This window comes from Procambarus clarkii, chromosome 23 (assembly GCF_040958095.1).
Source record: "Procambarus clarkii isolate CNS0578487 chromosome 23, FALCON_Pclarkii_2.0, whole genome shotgun sequence".
Taxonomy (NCBI): Eukaryota; Metazoa; Arthropoda; class Malacostraca; order Decapoda; family Cambaridae; genus Procambarus; species Procambarus clarkii.
The window spans coordinates 6,191,918-6,216,071 of record NC_091172.1 but is presented as its reverse complement, the minus strand read 5'-3'; the positions used below and the strand labels follow the sequence as shown (position 1 = coordinate 6,216,071).

Below are 24,154 nucleotides of genomic sequence, written 5' to 3'. Positions count from 1 at the left end.
TTTGAGGGTTAACTCCTGTTAAATATGTATGAATATTCATAAATATGTGACAGGGTGCAAGATACTACGGGATACATGTACTGAATATTCTGTCTGTACTTACCCTTCTTTGTCACTGCCACTTTTATCTTTGGCAGTCTCATTATCCTCTTCCTCCTCCTCCTCTTTTTCCTCCTCATTATCATCTTTACAAATCTTGGGTTCTTGAGAAGTCTCATCACTGGATTCTACTTTTATTTCTGTTGGTTCTTTTATACCAGTATCTTGTTGTCCTTCTTCCTCCTCCTTTACTCCTTGTTCTGCTTTCAGCATTTCCAGCTTCTTCCTGAGGTTGTCTCTGTGTCGCTCACGAAGCCTGGCTCGAGCTTGGTGAGCTGTAAGATACATAACTTGCTTAATTAATGATCAAAGAAAAGGTAATGCATCAAATACTGCATTATGAAATGCTCCATTTTGAGTGGCCTCTCAGTTGATACTGGAGCCAGGGTCCACCCAAGACAGTACAGACATACCAGGCACTCATCGACATAGTAGTAAGTAGCGGAATAAAATTGGCTGCCCTAGTGATTCCAATTATCTCTTGAAGATAGCGTTGCCTGTGATACTTTCTGTGTTTTTGCTTTATAGTGAGTAGTCACATTGGTATTGGATTGAACTTTATCTCCCTTCCCCATCTGAAGGGGAGGTCAGCTGAAAGCCATTTGTCACCATGGGCCACAGGTTGACATGAACTTGGTCTATGTGCAATGATTTAGGTGGACCCTAATGCAAGAAACAACAGGGAGGGCCTTGCCCAGAAAATGACACATACCTGAAGAGCCACACTGAGTTAACTGTTATTAATACTAGTGCTGATAACAATATTTCCAACCATGATAGAAATAGACTCCACAAATGGACACTACAAATTATTCACCTCCAGCCAAACCTACAAAGCATCAATCACCAAAGAACCCAACTCATTCATCGCCAGAAAAGGAGAGGGCTACAAGTGAACAAACTACCCAATAGGGCCAAAAGAATAGAACCCCCAAAACCAGAGAAGACCCTGCAGCTCCTCAACCCTACAGCTGGAGGTGAAAGCCAACAAAAAGCCAGCATGAATGTAATGAAGTGCCATTTTCTGGGCGAGCCCCAGAGGCTCGGTGAAGCTATTATCACCAATTCAGTTCCATACTACTATGTGCCATCAGTCGCAGAGTTCTATTGGCCTACCGGGAACCACAAGCCAGAACCTGGCCCTCCTTTACAAAGGTGCAGCTTTTCTTTGACATGACACTAGTTTTAAAGTAATTCATGTTTGCCACCATCAGGGAAGACACCCAGAATGTCAGCAAGACAAAACAGACCGCTGCATGGTTAACCCATAAACTGCACAAAACGTCATATGATGTGTGACATTGAAGGGGGGTATAATTAGAAAAATATTTGAATTATGTAAAATTTACTTAAAAATGTCAAACAAATCTCCAACTTAAATTTACTTAAAAATGTCAAACAAATCTCCAACTTATTGGCTTCAGTGTCGTGTGACTTTCATCAAAATATTTTCAGAAAATTGATTTTAGACGAATAATTCAAAAAACAAGCGTTGAATGTAATGAAACGCCATTTTCTGGGTGAGCCCCGGAGGCTCCCTGGAGCTTATAGGGCTAATGTATGTTATGTTAGACCGGGACACACAAGAGGAACAGGCTCGATAACCTCCGTCCCCAACCCAAACGGGGCAGCCCACGAAAACCGCCCGAGTCTTGGCCCCAACTAAACCCCGCCCCGACCCTAAAACCCGCAGACGGTCCAGAGCCGGGAACAGGGAGGGAAAGGGGCGAACAGCACCTAACCAAAACGGGGCGGCCTCGGGGCATCTGAGTGGGAAACCAATCTAGTGTGTTGCAGCAACCTAACCTAGCTTGCAATATGGATGACCCCTGTACTCTGAACAGTAATAACATCAGGAGAGTACTTGAGAACAAGCAGAGAATCTCTCTCTCGCAAGACTCCGAGTCAAGGTGTCAGTGACCCAACAGGCAACATGACGGAGGTAAACGTGGCGACTGTCACCCGGAGACAAGGGCACAGCAACCAACGATCCCGTACAAGACGGGTTGGAACCCGGAAGACACATTTAATGGTCCACCGAGCCCAGACAGGGGTTTCCAGGGCCCGTAGGCTGACTGCTACGGGAAGCCCGGGCAAGGTGTTACTAACTGGTTAAGAAACCCAAAAATAACAAGAGGGTAGAGGAAAGCACTGAAAACCCCTGCGACGTGTACAATCACTGGGGCCAAGCAGAGGTCCGCCAAACACTACCAGTGGAACTATAGCCACACTAGGCAAATGAAAATAAAAACAAAAGAAAAACCCCGCAAAAGTACACCGTCTCCAGAGGCAACAGGAACCGGTCGCTGCTTAGGTGGCAGGTCGCACAACACCTTGACGCCCTAACCAGCACAATACCAGTCCCTACCCAGAACCAAACAAGGAACCCAAGCCCCAGCTGGCCCTAAGGGCGAGGCAAATGCCGAGCAGCAAGAACCTCCACGGGAATGGTTCCCGAACGCCCCAGGGAAGATAACCCTATCACGCAGGGGCAGTACTCACAGGGCGCTTAGGGAAGGAAGCCCCCTAAGCGCATGCAGCCCCGGCACTGATGAGATATTCCTGGCCACCGCACAACACAACACACGGCAGTGAATGCCACACAAGGCAAACACCGCCTAGGAAACTGAGGCCAGAGAAGTGTCTATCCCGGTTGATACTAACTTACAAACTGAAGCTAGGCAGCCGGCGCTGTAGGTCCAGGGCTCCCCCCCCTTCCCCTCTCGGTGCGGGGAGGGCTGCGCGGACGATCGGTGCGGCAGTAAAGTGTGATGTTCGCTTGTTTGCTGGTTTCCTTGGGATTGTAGGGAGTTTCTACCTCTCTGTTCGGTTTTTTGTTTTAGTTTTTTACCATGTGGGGTTTGTTTTGTTATGCCTACCTTTCTGGGTGCCTAACCCCGGTCGGTGGCAGATAAGGAAAACCTAAACCACAAGGGGGTTTTCCAGGGCCATTGCTTCCTGAAACCTCTCTGAAGGGGCCAGGTTCTGGTGCTGGTTCCTGGTAGGTTTGAACTCCTTAGGTAATGTCCCGGTCTAATATAACATACATTAGCCCGATAAGCTCCAGGAAGCCATAGGGGCTCCCCACAGAAAGGTGCATAGAAACACCAGGAACATCATACTGTTGCCAAGACGAAGCTTGCAGGTGAGACACCATCAACAAAGCCACCTGATCGCCACAGAGATGGTGATACCCGCGTCAAAATACCAGACGCGAAGAGCCGAGGAGAAGGCCATACCAGTCATGTACAGGACCGGTCCGACCTGCCGAAAGAGGCGGAGCCGCGGGAAAACGCCCTGGGTTTGGACACGTACGAAGCATCGTCTGAAAATAAAGCTGGGCCACCCACCAAGGGACCATGAGGGCTACTCTCTTGAGAATGGGCTCCAACCGAGCCAGAACCCGAAGCAACAGTTGGACCGGGAGAAAAGGAACAGGTACCCCCCATCTCGACCAGTCCTGCCGAAAGGCACCCACCGTGAACGCCTCGCAGGTGGGTAAGGGCGCCACATAGAATGGGCGACGCCAAGACCACGCCGACTTGCCGACTTGAAGACGTCCATGGCCAGGAGTCCCATACGTCCGGCAGAGCCAACGAAACGAGTCGCCGACAACTGACCACTCCACGAACAGAGGAATGAACCGAGACAGGCTGTCTGCCAGGAGGTAGGACACACCCTGGACATGAACCTCACGGTTAGCCAAACCCCGAGAATCCAGCAAACGAGCCACTTGAAGGGACCAACCCCAAAGGCAAACACCTAAGAGAAACCCTGTGGTTCCGACAAAGAACCGCCAAAGAACAGTCCGAATGGAGCTGAATGGTAGAGCACGGAGCGACCCGAACCCTTCGAAGTGCAAACCAGACAGCCACGAACTCCCGAACCATGCTGTGAGCCCGACGGACGGACAGACCCCACCATCCCTGGCCGATCTGGTGAGCACTGGTAACAAAGCCGCAGCCGAGAGATGACCCATCAGTGAACACATCGAGTGAAGGCTCGGGTAGGTGCCAAGGCACGGAACCCTGAAAACCCCAAAGAGGAAGCTGGTGACGCAGCACCAACACAAGATCCCCGGAGGAACGAACCAAACAATTGCAAGAGAGGCGGAACGGGAGTCTCCGAAGGAACCAAACAGACGCCGAAAGCAAACCCGATCCTGCGGGCAGACCAGCACGTCGAAGTTCAGACTCCCGCACAAATGCTCGAGCAACAACCAAGCAACCCGGGACCCCCTCATAAACAGCCGAAATGGGACCACAGCCGCAGCAACACTTCTGGAGGGAAAGACAAGGCGTGGCCCAAGAGCCCTAAACAAGACCCAGCCAGGTCCGAACCCGGGACGGAAACATATGGAATGGCCTCCAGATCACCAGGAAACCAAACCCGGTGATCTGAAAAGAACTACACACCTGGCGAGCAGACCAACTGGGAGCCCACACCAGCCAGTCGTCGAGATAGGCCAGACACCGAATCCCAAGCAGACTCAGACAGGGCATCAAGATCCGGTAAAGATGCGTAAATACACCAAGTGCCAATTACAAAATAGGGAAGGCAAGAAAAGCTGCAAGCCTGAAGCCTCACCACCAACTGTGCCAGTCCCGGAAAACTGGAGAAGAACGTACCAAGAATTGACCTGGAGGTCCAGGACCACCATCCAGGCACTCGGCCCTAACAAAAGCCGAACCGGAGACAACGGTCCTCCGATGAGGGCATAGAATCCAGGGCGCAGACTGAAGAAGTCTAGAAGAACTGCAGATTCACCAGGCCCGTGTCTGCATAGAGCAGACGGGAACCCCAGAAGGATAGGGCGGATCGACCACGTCCAACGCACCTACTTAGATGACATGACGAAGCGCAGGGATAGAATCCCACCCCCGCCAGCCCTGAACCCCCAATGGGGAAGAAGCCGTCCGCCGCTGCCACCAGAGGCCAGAAGATAACCAAAAGCGCCCACTAACTGCGGGACCATGCGAGAGTCAACAGAGCAAGCTGCTCCCCCAGCACCACGTCAACAGCAAAGGGAACAGAGCCCCTTCCAGAAGAAAAATTATACACACATGTATATATATATATATTATGTACACATACATATATATATTATGTACACATACACGTGCGTATGCACATACACATTTGCACACACACAGTGTACACATGTACACTGTGTGTGTGCATGTCCCGGTGTGTAGAGCACCGGGACATGCCGGTGTGTAGAGCACCGGGACATGCCGGTGTGCATGTCCCGTGTATGTGTGTGTACATAAGTACACACATATACACGTGAAAAGAAAATTACAAGCCGCCGACCAGTGGGCAGAGAGTACCATGCCAGCCAGGCGAAGAAGGCACAAAACTGCATCAAAAGGCCCACCTCGACAACAAACCCCAAAGTCCTAGCACGACCACAACACATGCCAAGACCCAAAAAGATCAGTCTGCAAGCCAGGAAGACCCCGGAACCCCAGAAAGCAGAACCGGGTCTCACACGAGGAAACAAAGCCCCCTGAACCCACAAAGGGGGCCCAAGAGGAAGAAACCTCCGGAACGAAACCAAAGAACCCGAAGGAACCCGGAATCAAACCAGGGGGAGCCCAAACCACCACATTTGCCAGCGGAAATACACCACAGAAAGGCAAAGCACAGCCCCCAGACAGAACCCTCAGGAAACGGTCAAAACAGACCGAAAACTGTGGGACAAGGTGTAGGAGCAAGCATAAACAGACAGGGACACTGAATCCAAACCCTAGGGCACAGACCCAAAACAGACAAAATGGAAAACCCGGTGTACAATCAACACTCAAACGTTCTCAGAGGAACAGAAAACTGGCAGAAAACACCAGAAAAGCAAAGAAATAACAACAGGAGAATAAAACCCCTGAAAAAGGTGAAAAAATGTCACCCAAGATGCTCGTTTGCACACCCAGGTGCATGTAAACAAACCGCAACACCGCCCTAGTGGCCACGCCAGGAAACCGGCAGAAGAAAATGACCACCAGAACAGAGGGCTGTGACCGATGCAAAAGATACGAAAACGCGCCAGCAAAAGTGGGAAGCAAGCAGACTGGATGGGCGAAAAACTCCGCCCAGAAGCAGAAAACCCAGGCAGGGGCAAACAGCCCCAGAACTGCTAGCAGGCATCCTTCACAGCCCCGGGAACCTGCAACAGAGGCCCCAGGGCAGAGCCGTCCGTCCTCTAAGTACTCCGCCCTTAAAGAAAAGTTAGAGTCCATGGGAAAGGCAGCAAGAATGGGCCACTGGTAAGACCTAGAAGCCTTGGCAGGAGGAACAGGCTCGAAAACCTCCTTCCCCAACCCGGACGGAGCAGCCCCCTAAACCGCCCGAGTCTCGGCCCCAACTAAACCCCGCCCCGACCCCGAAACCTGCAGACGGTCCGGAGCCCGGAACAGGGAGAGAAAGGAGCGAACAGCACCTAACCAAAACGGGGCGACCCCAGGGCATCCAAGTGGGAAACTAACCTAGCGTGTTTGCAACAACCTAACCTAGCTTGCAACACAGATGCCGCTTGTACTCTGAACAGTAATAACATCAGGAGAGAACTGGAGAACAAGCAGAGAATATCTCTCACAGGACTCCGGGTCAAGATGTCAGGGACCCATTAGGCAGCATGACGGAGGTAAAAGCTGCGACTGTTACCCGGAGACAAGGGCACAGTAACCAACGAGCCTGCACAAGATGAGTTGGAACCCGGAAGACACATTCAATGGTCCACTGAGCCCCAACATGGTTTTCCAGGGCCCGTAGGGTAACAACTACGGGAGGCCTCGGGCCTCGGGTGTTGCAAACCAATTAAAACCCAAAACTAACAAGGGGGTAGAGGACAACACTGACCCCTGCGACGTATACAATCACAGGAGCCTGGCAGAGGGCCAACAAACACTACCAGTGGAACTATACCCACACTAGGAAGACCCCCACCAGGCAAATGAAAATTAAAACAAAAGAAAAAACCTGCAAAAGTACACCGTCTCCAGAGGCAACAGGAACCGGTCGCCGCTTAGGTGGCAGGTTGCGCAACACCTTGACGCCCTAACCAGCACAATACCAGTCCCTACCCAGGGCCAAACAAGGGCCCTAAGCCTCAGCTGGCCCCAAGGGTGAGGCAAATGTCGAGCAGCAAAACCTCTACGGAATGGTTTCCCGAACGCCCCAGGGAAGATAACCCTATCACGCAGGGGCAGTACTCATAGGGCGTTTAGGGAAGGAAGCCCCTAAGAGCATGCAGCCCCAGTACTGATGAGGAACACCTGGCCACCGCACAACACAACACACAGCAGTAAATGCCACGAGAGGCAAACACCGCCTAGGAAACCGAGGCCAGAAAAGCATCTATCCCGGTTGACAATAGTTTACGAACTGATGCTTGGCAGCCGACGTGGTGACGTCCGGAGCTTCCCCTCCCCCTCTCGGGGCGAGGAGGGCTGCGTGGACGATCGGTGCAGTAGTAAAGTGTGATGTTTGCTTATTTGCTTGTTTCCTTGGGATTGTAGGGAGTTTCTACCTCTCTGTTCGGTTTTCTGTTTTAGTTTTTTACCATGTCGGGTTTGTTTTGTTATGCCTACCTTTCTGGGTGCCTAACCCCCGTCGATAGCAGATAAGGAAAACCCCAACCACAAGGGGGGGTTCCAGGGCCATTGCTCCCTGAACCCTCTCTGAAGGGGCCAGGTTCTGGTGCTGGTCCCTGGTAGGTCTGAACTCCATCTTCTTGAGGTTATCTTGAGATGATTTTGGGGTTTTTAGTGTCCCCGCGGCCTGGTCCTCGACCAGGCCTCCACTCCCAGGAAGCAGCCCGTGACAGCTAACACCCAGGTACCTATTTTACTGCTAGGTAACAGGGGTATAGGGTGAAAGAAACTCTGCCCATTGTTTCTCGCCGGTGCCTGGGATCAAACCCAGGACCACAGGATCACAAGTCCAGTGTGCTGTCCGCTCGGCCGACCCGGCTCCATAGCTAATGTCTCAGTCTAATATAGAGTACATTAGTCCGATAAGCTCCAGGGAGCCATAGTGGCTCCCCACAGCAAACAACCCAAAAAGCCCATAATTTGTGGGTCCAATCGTGAGCAAACAGCACAAGACGGTTTGCCCCATCACCCCGTCAATGGGGCGAACCGCGAAAAAACACAGACGCCTCTTATGAAACGCCTACTTACAAGCAGAGCAATAACCTTGCTGACCAGTCGTCATTGGTTCTGAAACTGGCAACACTGGCCTACCACAATGGGGGATCCCCGAGCCCTGGTACGACCCATCCAGGAAGACCCCCCCCCAAGTACCCCCCAGATAACCAACACATCCGAGATGGGACGACAACTAGAAGAAGCCGCTTGCAGACACTGCACCACTGCAGACTCTGTGAACAGCAAAGGACAAAAAGACATGGAGAACCTAAGAGGCAGGTCCCAAGCAGCTTCCAAGGAATGAGCAAGCACTGCCTGCCGGCATGCGAGATGAGAAGCAAAGAACAGACACACCACCTCCCGCCGGATTGGGGCAAACAGCTTCAAAAGAGCAGCCGACGCCTGCTAATGCAAGCACACCAGACCCAGGATCAGCTCTAAGCGCCTCCACGTTAGGCGCTCGGTGCCCACGTGTGAGCAGCCACATCCAACAGCCTGGTTGATCAGACCATCAACCAGAAAGCCTGGTCAGAGACCGGGTAGCAAGGACCTTGCCCCTCAGAATCAACGCAAAGTCAAGGTCAACTACAACGAATAAAATCAGTGCACCATGAACGAGGTGAGAATAGCTTGAGCTACCTCATTCCTTTGTGTGTATTTTACCTCAATAAACTAATTTTAATTTCAACTGCACCATGAGACTTGTGTTTATATGGATGCAAAGCAGGGCACTTAACTGAATTCAATCTTGAGCCTGCAAAACCATTATGAAGACAAATCACTGGAAAATGTGATGGGGGGTCGGGAAGGGGGGGGGAGGCAGATGAAGGTAGGTGATCTGAGGTTAGCATGGGTGCTACCATTTGGTGGCAATCATGGGTCACACACACTAATTTACCAACTGGCAGAATGCAAAACTGCAACTTGGCTATCAGTCTGATAGCAAAAACTTGGAAAAGGTTTAAGTTCTTATGAGGGAGCTTTCAATAGTCACTCTGGATTGGATTGCATATTTTTCACGTGCTTCCCGAGTATTTGTATGACTCAACAAGCTCCCTATTGCAATAGAGCTGAGCATCATCACCCAGCCTTGACTATCCTCAGCCTGCCCATGGCACCTTCACCAATCTTGCCTTTGGGAGCAGCTGAGTGAAACTGATCAGAAAGTGAACATGATGTGCAGTAAACAAAGTATTGAAGTTTAAAAACTCATTACATTTCATTCTATAGACTAATCATATCATAGTAAGATATCCTGTTCATACCTTTAAGTTGTGACAGAAGGGATTCCCAATACCCAATGTCAAGCCCAGTTGTAGGTCCAGATAATTTGGACTCTATGTTTAGTTGCAATTTATTAAGCTCAGAGAGGGATTTATTTTGGAAGACAGAAGATACATCAGCTGCTACAGCTGCATGAATGCCTTGGCGATGGGTAGTTGCATCTTCTATGGTGTCTCTCTGGCGCAGGCGGCGCAACTCATCTTGGACAATGATGGTTAAGTCAGTCCAATATGTTTGGTTTATACCCTGTAGAGAGGAAACAGTAAATATATCTATCTTTCACATGCAAATGAGCATAAAATAAAATGAACTCGCTTTTGTAAAATACCTTTGCAGCAAAAGAAAGGAACCTAACACTTGATTATAGGTCATTCTATCTCAAATCACCAAAAAGTCACCTATGGCTTCCACTTGACCCTCTCCAAATGTCATGAAATTTTGTAGTAAGATAGCCCTAGACCCCAAATGACACTTTGCAAAATATTAGAGCTCAATCTGCTTTGGTTCTCAAATAAAAGGTCCATATTGAATGGACTCTCATCCCGTTAATGCGTAAATACCACAAAAATTACCAACTTTGACCCTTTGTTAAATCACGACTAGTGCCCAGAGAGGTGGGAAATTTGGCACACCAGGGCAACTTTTGGTGCGGAATACAGCAGCATAATAAAAAAAACAGCATTGAATGTAATGAAACGTCATTGAATGTATCGAAATGCCAAACACCCTGGAGCTTATCGGGCTAATATATGTTATGTTAGACCGGGACATTAGCTATGGAGTTCAGACCTACCAGGGACAAGTGCCAGAACCTGGCCCCTTCAGAGAGGTTTCAGGGAGCAATGGCCCTGGAAAAACCCCATTGTGGTTGGGGTTTTTTCCTTACCTGCCATCGACCAGGGTTAGGCACCCAGAAAGGTAGGCATATCAAAACAAACCCCACATGGTAAGAAACTAAAACAAAAACTGAACAGAGAGGTAGAAACTCCCTACAATCCCAAGGAAACAATCAAACAATCAATTATCACAATTTACCGCCGCACCGGTCGTCTGTGCAGCGCTCCCCTCCCCGGGAGGGGGAGGGGGGGCCCCGGACCTCACCATGTCGGCTGCCTTCAGTTCGGAAACTAGACTTCAACCAACGCAAAAAAAAAAACACCGACCGGATGGGAGGGAGGGTAGCTAGGGAGCCTCCAGGGCTCACCCAAAAAATGGCGTTTCATTACATTCAACGCTGGTTTTTTGTGGGGAGCCCCTACAGCTCCCTGGAGCTATATACCCAAAGAGAAGGAAAATAGAGACTTACCCGGGAGGTGGCGGCCACAAACTCCTCAACGCGAAGTCAAGACAACTGGCTGCAACCTGTGACCCAAAGCAACACAAGAACGCCGAGGAGCAGGGACGTTCACCAAACAACGGGCGGCCAGGACCCTGTTCGACTTCCAAAATCCACGCGCCCGAATATGAGCCCAAGACATGTTACCAAAAACGTCAGCCAATGCTGCAAACTTCTGAACGTCATGGGCATAAGTATAGATCGCAGGCTGGCTAGACTTAATAACCCTGCGGACAACCTGGAAGCCCCGAGCCCTGGAACAGGGAACGAGAGAAACCGGATCAACCTAAAGCGCATCCCCAGCCACCCCAGCTGATGCACACAGGTAACGGCGAAGAGCCGCAACCGAACACAACACATGATGCACCCCCGGCTGAACCAACCAAGCATCAATGACCCACGAACCCCTCCAGAAAGCAGCCATCTCGTTCTTCGCCAGAAAAGACGGAGAAGGCTGCAAACGGACAAACCTACCCCCAGGACCAAAAGAGCAGAAACCCCTGCGCCGGAAGAGAGCATGAAGCTCTCCTACTCGGCCCCCAGAGGCCAATGCCAACAAAAACAAAGCCTTGGAAAAACAATCAGGAACCGAAGGGGCCACCACAAACCGAGGAGAGGAAAGATAGAAGAGCACCCTGTCCAAGGACCAGGACGGCTCAGGAGGCGCATGAGCAGGCCGGAGGTGAAACATAGCACGAGAAAGCTTATGGAACGTGGCGGATGTGACGTCCACCCCAAACGCTAGCTTGAGCGGCTCCGCCAGCGCCACATGATACAAGGCGACAATATTAGGCATCAAATGATGTTCCTGAAAAAGCCAAGAAAGAAAGGACAAGACAACCCGAACCGAAAGAAAAAGACAAGCTACGAAGAGCCAGAAAATGGTGAAAAGAATGCCAGGAAACTTACCTGGTTGATACCTGGTTGATGGGGTGCTGGGAGTTCTTCTACTCCCCAAGCCCGGCCCAAGGCCAGGCTTGACTTGAGAGAGTTTGGTCCACTAGGCTGTTGCTTGGAGCGGCCCGCAGGCCCACATACCCACCACAACTCGGTTGGTCCGGCACTCCTTGGAGAAAACAATCTAGTTTCCTCTTGAAGATGTCCACGGTTGTTCCGACAATATTCCTTATGCTCGCTGGGAGGATGTTGAACAACCGTGGACCTCTGATGTTTATACAGTGTTCTCTGATTATGCCTATGGCACCCCTACTCTTCACTGGTTCTATTCTGCATTTTCTTCCATATCGTTCACTCCAGTACGCTGTTATTTTACTGTGTAGATTTGGTACTTGGCCCTCCAGTATCTTCCACGTGTATATTATTTGATATCTCTCTTGTCTTCTTTCTAGCGAGTACATTTGGAGGGCTTTGAGACAATCCCAATAATTTAGGTGCTTTATCGCATCTATGCGTGCCGTATATGTTCTCTGCATTCCCTCTATTTCAGCAATCTCTCCTGCTCTGAAGGGGAAGGTGAGTACTGAACAGGACTCAAGACGGGACAACACAAGTGACTTGAGTACAACCATTGTGATGGGATCCCTGGATTTGAAAGTTCTTGTAATCCATCTGATCATTTTTCTGGCTGACGCAATATTTGCTTGGTTATGCTCCCTAAACGTTAGGTCGTCAGACATCATTATTCCCAAATCCTTTACATGCTGTTTTCCTACTTTGGGCACATTTGATTGCTTTTTACCCTGTATTATGTTTAAGGGCCTCATTTTTACCGTATCTGAGTACCTGGAATTTATCACTGTTAAACATCATGTTATTTTCTGATGCCCAGTCGAAAACTTTATTAATATCGGCTTGAAGTTTTTCAATGTCTTCAGCCGAGGTAATTTTCATACTGATTTTTGTGTCATCTGCAAAGAATGATACGAAGCTCTGACTTGTATTTTTGTCTATATCTGATATGAGAATAAGGAAAAGCAGCAGTGCAAGAACAGTACCCTGAGGTACAGAGCTTTTAACTGCGCTTGGACTAGATTTTATATGGTTTACTGTTACTTGCTGAGTCCTGTTTGACAGAAAATTGAGTATCCAGCATCCTACTTTACCGGTAATTCCCATTGACTTCATTTTGTGTGCTATCACACCATGGTCACATTTATCAAAAGCCTTTGCGAAGTCCGTGTATATCATATCAGCATTCTGTTTCATACTGTCTACTCTTTCAAACATTCATACATTTCGTACTTTCATACTGTTTCATACTTTCAAACTTCATACTGTCGCTGAGATGAAGCTCTCAGGTGAGACACCATCAACGAAGCCACCTGATCACCATAGAAATGGTGATACACCCGCGTCAAAAAGACCAGACGCTAAGAGCAGAGGAGGTCGAACCAGCCCCGTACCGGACCAGGCCGACCTGCTGAAAGAGGCGGAGCCGCGGGAAACGTCCCGGGTTCGGACACTGAGCCAATAGCACAGGAAACTAAGGCTGGGCCGGCCACCAAGGGGCCACAAGGACTACTCTCCCTGGGAATGTCTCCAACCGAACCAGAACCCGAAGCAACAGCTGGACCAGGGGGAAGAGGTACAAGTAACCCCACTAAGACTAGTCCTGCCGAAAGGCATCCACCGCGAACGCCTCGCAGTCGGGGAAGGGCGTCACATAGATTAGGAGATGCCGAGACCATGCCGACGCGAAGAGGTCCCCGTCTGGGAGACCATACGTCTAGCAGATCCAACGAAACGAGTCGTCATCGACCATCCATTCCGTGGACAGGGGATTGAAGCGAAACAGACCGTCCACCAGAATGTTGGACAGTCCTCGGACATGAACCACATGGAGAGCCAAACCCGGAGAATACAGCAGACGAACCACTCGAAGGGACCAACCCCAAAAAGCCAAGGACCGAAAAAAAACCAGCGTTGAATGTAATGAAACGCCATTTTCTGGGTGAGCCCCGGAGGCTCCCTGGAGCTTATCGGGCTAATGTGTGTTATGTTAGACCGGGACATTAGCTATGGAGTTCAGACCTACCAGGGACCAGCGCCAGAACCTGGCCCCTTCAGAGAGGTTTCAGGGAGCAATGGCCCTGGAAAACCCCATATAGTTGGGGGTTTTCCTTATCTGCCATCGACCGGGGTTAGGCACCCAGAAAGGTAGGCGTAACAAAACAAACCCCACATGGTAAAAAACTACAACAAAAACCGAACAGAGAGGTAGAAAACTCCCTACAATCCCAAGGAAAACAATCAAACAATCAATTTACTGCCGCGCCGGTCGTCCGCGCAGCCCTCCCCTCCCCGGGAGGGGGAGGGGGGGGGGCCCCGGACCTCACCGCGCCGGCTGCCGTCAGTTCGGAAACTAGGCTTCAACCAACGCGAAAAATCCCGCCGACCGGATGGGAGGGAGGGTAACCAGGGAGCCTCCGGGGCTCACCCAGAAAATGGCGTTTCATTACATTCAACGCTGGTTTTCTGGGGGGAGCCCCTACGGCTCCCTGGAGCTACATACCCAAAGAGAAGGAAAATGGGACTTACCCGGGAGGCGGTGGCCACAAACTCCTCAACTCGAAGTCGAGACAACTGGCTGCAACCTGCGACCCAAAGCAACACAAGAACGACGAGGAGCAGGGACATTCACCAAATAACGGGCGGCCAGGACCCTGTTCGACTTCCAAAATCCACGCGCCCGAATATGAGCCCAAGACATATTACCAAACACGGCAGCCAAAGCCGCAAACTTCCTAACGTCATGGGCGCGAGGATAGACCGCAGGCTGGCTAGATTTAATAACCCTGCGGACAACCTGGGAGACCCGAGCCCTGGAACAGGGAACGAGGGAAACCGGATCAACCCAAAGCGCATCCCCAGCCACTCCGGCCGAAGCGCGCAGGTAACGGCGAAGTGCAGCAACAGGACACAACACATGATGCACCCCCGGCCGAACCAACCAAGCATCAATGACCCACGGACCCCTCCGGAAAGCAGCCGTCTCGTTCTTTGCCAGAAAGGACGGAGAAGGCTGCAAACAGACAAACCTACCCCCAGGACCAAAAGAGCAGTAACCCCTGCGCCGGAGGAGAGCATGAAGCTCCCCTACCCGGCCCCCAGAGGCCAATGCCAACAAAAACAAGCCTTGGAAAAACAATCAGGAACCGAAGGGGCCACCACAAACCGAGGAGAGGAAAGATAGGAGAGCACCCTGTCCAAGGACCAGGACGGCTCAGGCGGCGCATGAGCAGGCCGGAGGTGAAACATAGCACGGGAAAGCTTACGAAACGGGGCGGATGTGACGTCCACCCCGAAAGCGAGCTGGAGCGGCTCCGCCAGCGCCGCACGATACGAGGCGACAGTATTAGGCATCAAATGACGGTCCTGAAAAAGCCAAGTAAGGAAGGACAAAACAACCCGATCCGAGAGAAAAGACAACCTACGAAGAGCCAGAAAATGGCGAAAGGAACGCCAGGAAACTTCATACTGTCGCCTAGACGAAGCTCTCAGGTGGGACACCATCAAAGAAGCCACCTGATCACCATAGAAATGGTGATACACCCGCGTCAAAAAGACCAGACGCGAAGAGCAGAGGAGAAGGTCGAACCAGCCCCGTACCGGATCGGGCCGACCTGCTGAAAGAGGCGGAGCCGCGGGAAACGTCCCGGGTTCGGGCACCGAGCCAGAAGCACCGGAAACCAAGGCTGGGCCGGCCACCAAGGGGCCACGAGGACTACTCTCCCCGGGAATGTCTCTAACCGAACCAGAACCCGAAGCAACAGCTGGACCGGAGGAAAAAGGTACAGGTAACCCCACCTCGACCAGTCCTGCCGAAAAGCATCCACCGCGAACGCCTCGCAGTCGGGGAAGGGCGTCACATATAGAGGGAGACGCCGGGACCACGCCGACGCGAAGAGGTCCACATCTGGGAGACCGTACGTCTGGCAGATCCAACGAAACGAGTCGTCGTCGACCGTCCATTCCGTGGACAGGGGAAGGAAGCGAGACAGACCGTCCGCCAGAACGTTGGACACTCCCCGGACGTGAACCGCACGGAGAGCCAAACCCCGAGAATCCAGCAGACGAACCACTCGAAGGGACCAACCCCAAAGAGCCAAGGACCGAAGAGAACCCCCGCGGTTCAGGCAATGAACCACCGGAGAACAGTCCGAATGGAGGCGAATGGTCGATCCCCGAGCGACCCGAACCCTCCGAAGCGCGAACCAGACAGCCGCGAACTCCCGAACCGTGCTGTGAGCCCGATGGAAGGACGGACCCCACCGTCCCTGGCCTGCCTGGTGAGCACTGGTCACAAAGCCCCAGCCGAGAGACGACGCGTCCGTGAACACATCGAGCGAGGGCTCGGGAAGGCGCCAAGGCACCGAACCCCGAAAAATCCGAAGAGGAAGACGGTGACGCAGCAACCGACATAAGACCCCCGGAGGGCGAACCCAACGATCGCGAGAGAGGCGGAAAGGACGTCCCCGAAGGAACCAAAACAGACGCCGAAGCCAAACCCGACCCGGCAGGTAGACTAGCATGGCGAAGTTCAGACTCCCGCACAACCGCTCGAGCAACCGCCGAGTGACCCGGGACCCTCGCAGAAACAGCAAACGGCGGTCCCGCAGCCGCCGCAACGCCACCGGAGGTAGAGACAAGGAAGCGGTCCGAGAATCCCAAACAAGACCCAGCCAGGTCCGAACCTGGGACGGAACCAGATGGGACTTCCTCCAGTTCACCAGGAACCCGAACCTGGCGAGCTGGGAAAGAACCAAATCCCTGGCGAGCAGACAAGCTGACCGACTGGGAGCCCACACCAGCCAGTCGTCGAGGTAGGCCAAAACCCGAATCCCTAGAAGACGCAGACGGGTCACCACAACTCGGGTCAGACGCGTGAAAACGCGAGGTGCCAGATTCAGGCCAAAAGGTAGGCAACGAAAACGGTAAGCGTGACGCCCTACCACGAAGCCTAACCAGTCCCTGAACCCCGGATGAATAGGAACGTGCCAATACGCGTCCTTTAGGTCCAGGGACACCATCCAGGCACCCGGCTCCAACAGAAGCCGGACCTGAGACAGAGTAGTCATCCGAAAGGAGGGGCAAGGAATCCAGGGGTTCAGACGGGACAAGTCCAGAATGAACCTCAGATCCGCACAGTCCCGTTTCGGCACTGGAAACAGGCGGGAAACCCACCTGAGGGACGTAGTCGGTTCGACCACGCCCAAGCGCACCCACTCCAAGATGACTTGACGAAGCGCCGGAGAAGAGACCTGCCCTGTCAGCCCCGAACCCCCCAAAGGAGGACGAGGCGCCCAACGCCACCGCAGGCCGGATGACACGACCGAAAAGGCCCACAAATCGTGGGACCAAGCGTGGGCAAACAGAGCGAGCCTCCCCCCCATCGCCCCGTCAACGGGGCAAACTGCGAAAGGGCCGACGCCCCGCACGAGAACCCAACCGTCGAACAGGGCGAACACTGCGCCGCCCAGACGACGCTGGCCCCAAAGGGAACAACGGCTCAGAAACCGGCACCAAAGGCCCACCTCGACCAGCGGAAACCGAAACCCTGGCACGACCCCTCCGAAACTGCCGAGAACGACTGCCCCGGAGAATCAACAAGTCCGCCATAGGACGACAACTAGCCGAAGCCGCATGCAGAAACTGGGACACCGCAGACTCTGCAAACAGCAACGGACAAAAAGGAGATGAAAACCTAAGAGCCAGGGCCCAAGCGGAATCCAAAGAGAGGGCGAGCACAGCCTGACGGCACGCGAGGCGAGAAGCAAAAAACAGAGACACCGCTTCCTTCAGGATGGGCGCAAAGAGCTTCAACAGTGCAGCCGACGCCCTAGCTGCCGAAGAAAGCGCCCCAGACGAAGGCCCTTCAGCCAACGCTCCCACATCCTCCTCGAGCCAAGCAGAAGAGAGCTCGAGAAGGGAAAAGAAACGCAAGACCGAAGCCAAATGCCCACGGGAGCGCAACTCCTCCGCAACCAATGAAGCCGAAAGCTGAGGAACCTGCACGTGAAGCTGAAAAAGGCCAACATCCCGAGAAAGCACAGGAGCGAATAAGCACGCATTAAGGTGCTCAAACTCGCCCCCCAGGTAAACCTGCATAAAAGTAGCAGTCTCGCGCCAATCAAGCGTGCGGGTCCGACAGAACCCATGCCACGCCCCCAACGAAAAGAAAGGGCAGTCTGCCAGCCAGGAAGACCCCGGAACCTCCAAACGTACCCAAAAACGGGAAGAAGAACCGAACTCAAACGAGGACGGATCCATCGGGGAGGCATAACCCGGGTCTCGCAAGAGGTATGCAGCAAGAGCTTCCCGAGCCACCTTCGCGGAGAGACGGGAAGTAGCAAACCCCTGTAAAGACGGAGCCGAGGTACCCAAAGGCGCCCGGAACCGAACACGGGGAGGAGCCGAACCCAAATCATACTCATACAGGGAGGGAGGATAAGAAAACCCCTCCCCCTGCAACAATAAACCCCGTGGGGAAGGCAAAAGCACCCAAGCGGGGTCACAGGGGGCCCAAGGCCCCCAGGTCGACTCCTCCCCAGCCCCAGGATCCCTTACGTCGGGACCCGGGGCAGAGCCGTCCTCCAAACCCTCTACCCCTGAAGAAAAGGTAGAGTCCAAGGGAAAGGCAGACAAGGGGGCCTGCTGGTGGGACCCAGAAGCCTCGGCAGGAGGAACCGGCTCAAATGCCTCCGTCCCCGACCCGGATGGGGCAGCCCCCGAAGCAGCCCGAGTCTCACCACCAACTAAATCGTGTGCCAAGGCCGAAAGCCGCATACGTTTCGGAGCCGGACACAGGGGGGGTGGTGCAGGAAGAACCACAGGGGAAGGACCAGAGGGCGTAGGAGTCAAAGCCATAGCAATCAACGCCCCCAGATCAGGGTCCCTAAAGCAAAAACGGGGCAGCCTCGGGGCATCCAGGCGGGAAACCAACCTAGCGCGTTGCAATAACCTAAATCTACCATGCAACGCTGATGCTGCCTGTACTCTAATAGGAACATCCTCAGAGTAAAACCTGAGCACAAGCAGAGAACAGGACTCGCAAGACTCCGGGTCAAAGGTGTCATTGACCCAACAGGCAGCATGACGGAGGCAAAACAGGTGACTGTCACCCTGAGACAAGGGCACACTGCAACCTTCAAACCCGCACAAGGCAGGCTGGAACTCGGGAGACGCCTCCATGGGTCCCCGAGCCCCGACAGGGGTTTCCAGGGCCCGTAGGTTAGCAACTACGGGAAGCCCGGGCAAGGTGTTGCTAACCGGTTAAGAAACCCAAACAAAACACGGGTAATTGATAATACTGAAAACCCCTGGGACGTGTACAAGCACGGGGGCCTAGCAGAGGGCCACCAAAACAATACCAGGGGAACTATGGGCCCACGAGGCAGCACCTCCACCAGGCAACCAAAAACAAAACAAAAGAAAAACCCCGCAAAAGTACACCGTCCCCAGAGCAACAGGAACCGGTCGCCGCTTAGGTGGCAGGCCGCGCAACACCTTGACGCCCTAACCAGCACAATACCACTCCCTACCCAAGGCCAAACAAGGGCCCCAAGCCCCAGCTGGCCCCAAGGGCGAGGCAAATGCCGAGCAGCAAAAACCTCTACGGGAGCGGTTCCCGAACGCCCCAGAGAAGATAACCCTGACACGCAAGGGCAGTACTCACAGGGCGCCTAGGGAAGGAAGCCCTAGACGCATGCAGCCCCGGCACTGATGAAGTACTCCTGGCCACCGCACACCACGACAACAGCAGAGAACGCCACACGAGGCAAACACCGCCAAGGAATTTGAGGCCAGAGAAGCGTCTATCCCGGTTGACACTAGCTTGCGAACTGACGGCAGCCGGCGCGGTGAGGTCCGGGGCCCCCCCCCCTCCCCCTCCCGGGGAGGGGAGGGCTGCGCGGACGACCGGCGCGGCAGTAAATTGATTGTTTGATTGTTTTCCTTGGGATTGTAGGGAGTTTTCTACCTCTCTGTTCGGTTTTTGTTGTAGTTTTTTACCATGTGGGGTTTGTTTTGTTACGCCTACCTTTCTGGGTGCCTAACCCCGGTCGATGGCAGATAAGGAAAACCCCCAACTATATGGGGTTTTCCAGGGCCATTGCTCCCTGAAACCTCTCTGAAGGGGCCAGGTTCTGGCGCTGGTCCCTGGTAGGTCTGAACTCCATAGCTAATGTCCCGGTCTAACATAACACACATTAGCCCGATAAGCTCCAGGGAGCCGTAGGGGCTCCCCCCAGAAAACCCCGTGGTTCAGGCAATGAACCACTAGAGTACAGTCTGAATGGAGGCGAATGGTCGATCCCCGAGCGACCCGAACCCTCCGAAGCGCGAACCAGACTGCCGCGAACTCCCGAACCAAGCTGTGAGCCCGACCGAAGGACCGTCCCTGGCCGGCCTGGTGAGCACTGGTCACAAAGCCCAAGCCGAGAGACGACGCAGATGGGTCACCACAACCCGGGTCAGACGCGTGAAAACGCGAGGTGCCAGATTCAAGCCAAGAAGTAGTCATCGAAAACGATAAGCATGACGCCCCACCACGAAACCTAACCAGTCCCTGAACCCCAGATGAATAGGAACGTGCCAATAGGTGTCCTTGAGGTCCAGGGACACCATCCAGGCACCCGGCTCCAACAGAAGCCGGACCTGAGACAGAGTAGTCATCCAAAAGGAGGGGAAAGGAATCCAGGGGTTCAGATGGAACAAGTCCAGAATGAACCTCAGATCCGCACAGTCCCGTTTCGGCACTGCAAACAGACGGGAAACCCACCTGAAGGACGGAGTCGTTTCGACCACGCCCAAGCTTACCCACTCCAAGATGACTTGACGAAGCACAGGAGAAGAAACCTGCCCTTTTAGCCACGAACCCCCCAAAGGAGGATGAGTTGCCCAACGCTACCGCAGGCCAGATGACACGACTGAAAAGGCCCATAAATCGTGGGACCAAGCGTGAGCAAACAGAGCGAGCCTTTCCCCTATCTACCCGTCAACGGGGCAACCAGACCCCGCTGGCCCCGAAGGGAACAATGGCTCAGAAACTGGCACCAATGGCCCACCTCGACCAGCAGAACCCAGAACCCTGGCACGACCCCTCCGAAACTGCCGAGAACAACCGCCTCGAAGAATCAACAAGTCTGCCATAGGACGACAACTAGACGAAGCCGCTTGCAGAAACTGAGAGACCGCAGTCTCTGCAAACAGCAATGGACAAAACGGAGAAGAGAACCTAAGAGCCAGGGCCCAAGCAGATTCCAAAGAGAGGGCGAGCACAGCCTGATGGCACGCGAGGCGAGAAGCAAAAAAGAGACACCGCTTCCTTCTGGATCGGCGCAAAGAGCTTCAACAGTGCGACCGATGCCCTAGCTGCCGAAGTCAGTGCCCCAGACGAAGGCCCTTCACTCAACGCTTCCACATCCTCCTCTAGCCAGGCAGAAGACAGCTCGAGAAGGGAAAAGAAACATAAAACCGAAGCCAAATGCCCACAGGCGCGCAACTCCTCCGCAACCAACGAAGCCGAAAGAAGGGGAACCTGCACGAGAAGCTGGAAAAGGCCAACATCTCGAGAAAGCACCGGAGCGAACAAGTACGCATTAATTAAGGTGCTCAAACTCAGCCCCCAGGTTATGAACTTCTGCATAAAAGTAGAAGTTCCCACCAATGAAGCATGCGAGTCCGACAGAACCCATGCCACGTCCCCCCAACGACAAGATATGGCAGTCTGCCAGCCAGGAAGACTCCGGAACCTCCAAATGCACCCAAAAACAGGAAGAAGAACCGAACTCAAACGAGGACGGATCCATCACAGAGGCATAACCGGGTCTCGCAAGAGGTATGCAGCAAGAGCTTCCCGAGCCACCTTCACGGAGATACGGGAAGTAGAAAACCTCTGGAAAGACAGAGCCGAGGTACCCAAAGGAGCCCGGAACCAAACCCGGGGAGGAGCCGAACCCAAATCATACTCATACAGGGAAGGGGGATAAGAAAATCTCTACCCCTCACCGTACCGGCCCCACTCAAATGCTCACTCAGCCCTCCCTCCCCCTCCCACCCCATTCCGGCCCTGTGACTCCTCCCCCATTCCCACATGTCCCCCTCTCCCTGCCCCCCCCATCCCCCTCTTTCCCTTCATCCCATACCCCCTCACTATCCCTTCTCATCCCCCCCTCACCCCATATCCTCCATGTCCTCCCTACCTCCTTACCCCATACCCTACCTGTCCCCCTTCCCTTGAACCCCCCACCCCCACCCCAGAATCCACTGAGACTATGTTAACCACCGCACAGATCTTCACACCCATTAAACAGTTTCCTCCACCAGCAGAATGCTCACCAAGAAGGAGACAAGAAAGGGAACATAAAAAAATGAGCTTCAAGGCAAAGTACTCTAACATTGATGGGATTACAAATAAAACAAGTGAACTTAGAGAATGGGCACTAGAAGAAAACCCAGATATAATAGCACTCACAGAAACAAAGCTAACGAAAACCATAACAAATGCAGTGTTTCCACAGGATTACTATGTAGTGAGAAAAAAGAGAGAGAAGGGAGAGGAGGAGGAGGTGAAGCTTTGCTGATAAGAAAAGGCTGGAACTTTGAAGAGATGGTTGTACAGGGCTGTGAAGATTTCAGTGACTACATAACAGGTACCATAGCAATTGGAGGACAAAAAATTATAGCAGTAATCATATATAACCCTCCACCAAACAACAGAAGACCCAGACAGGAATATTGATAGAAACAACATGGCCACCATCAATATAATAAAGAGAAAGCCGCTTCTGTAGCTAGCAGGTACAGATCCAGACTACTAATTATGAGAGACTTTAACCACAGGAAGATAGATTGGGAGAACAGAGACCCACATGGCGGGCCGGATATTGGACAACCCACATGGAGGACATGGAGGATCTGATATTTACCCTAAATGAGTCAGATATAAGGGAAGTTGGAACCCCTCTTGGGAATGAGTGATCACAGAAATTACCTAAGTGTAGTTACAGGATGTGAGCTATGCTCGTGGTGTCCCGTCTACCCAGCACTCTTTGTCATATAACGCTTTGAAGCAACTAACGGTTTTGGCCTCCACCACCTTCTCACTTAACATGTTCCAACCATCTACCACTCTGTTTGCGAAAGTGAATTTTCTTATATTTCTTCAGCATCTTTGTTCAGTTAGTTTAAATCTATGACCTCTTGTTCTTGAAGTTCCAGGTATCTGGAAATCTTCCCTATCGATATTACCAATTCCTGTTACTATTTTGTACGTAGTGATCATATCACCTCTTTTTCTTCTGTCTTCTAGTTTTCGCATATTTAATGCCTCTAACCTCTCCTTGTAGCTCTTGCCCTTCAGTTCTGGGAGCCACTTAGTAGCATGTCTTTGCACCTTTTCCAGTTTGTTGATGTGCGCTTTTTAAGATATGGGCACCACACAACCGCTGCATATTCTAGCTTTGGCCTAACAAAAGTCGTGAACAATTTCTTTAATATTTCGCGTCCATGTATTTAAAAGCAATTCTGAAGTTAGAAAGTGTGTGGCATATGCTCCTCGCACAACATTCTTTATGTGGTCCTCAGGTGATAGTTTTCTATCTAGAACCACCCCTAGATCTCTTTCTTTATCAGAATTCTTTAAAGATTTCTCACATAATTTAAAGGTTGTGTGGGGTCTAAATTCTCCTATTCCACATTCCATAACATGGCATTTATTCACATTAAATTCCATTTGCCAAGTGATGCTCCATATACTTATTTTGTCCAGGTCTTCTTGAAGGGCATGACAATCATCTAAGTTTCTTATCCTTCTATTATCTTAGCATCATCAGCAAACATGTTCATATAATTCTGTATACCAACTGATAGATCATTTACGTAGACAATGAAAATCACCGGTGCAAGAACTGAACCCTGTGGTACTCCACTTGTGAAATTTCTCCAGTCCAATTCATTGCCTTTGATTACTGCCCTCATTTTTCTATCAGTCAGGAAATTTTTCATCCAAGTTAGAAGCTTACCTATCACCCCTCCGATATTTTCCAGTTTCCAGAGCAACCTCTTGCTCTGGAAATGTGGAACTCTGTCGAAAGCCTTTTTTAGGTCTAGATAGATGCAGTCAACCCAACCATCTCTTTCCTGTAAAGTCTCTGTGGCTCGATCATAGAAACTGAGTAAATTCGATACACAGGATCTTCCAGATCGAAAACCATACTGTCTGTCTGATATAATAACTTTCTCTCAAGGTGTTCTACCCATTTAGTTTTTATTATTTTTTCCAATACTCTCACTATTACACTTGTCAGTGATACAGGTCTATAATTGAGGG

General features: G+C 52.0%; 1 protein-coding gene across 2 annotated transcripts in view; it reads right to left on the bottom strand.

The window, feature by feature from the left end:
- cactin (cactin, spliceosome C complex subunit) overlaps positions 1-24,154 on the bottom strand; it is a 175,659-nt gene that overhangs the window by 38,006 nt on the left and 113,499 nt on the right. For both annotated transcript variants that reach the window (XM_045751642.2, XM_045751643.2), the window contains exons 6-7: positions 9,509-9,773; positions 104-374 (exon numbers count right to left, since the gene is read on the bottom strand). In XM_045751642.2, the coding sequence (XP_045607598.2) occupies positions 104-374; positions 9,509-9,773 (536 nt within the window). The remainder of the gene's footprint in view (positions 1-103; positions 375-9,508; positions 9,774-24,154) is intronic.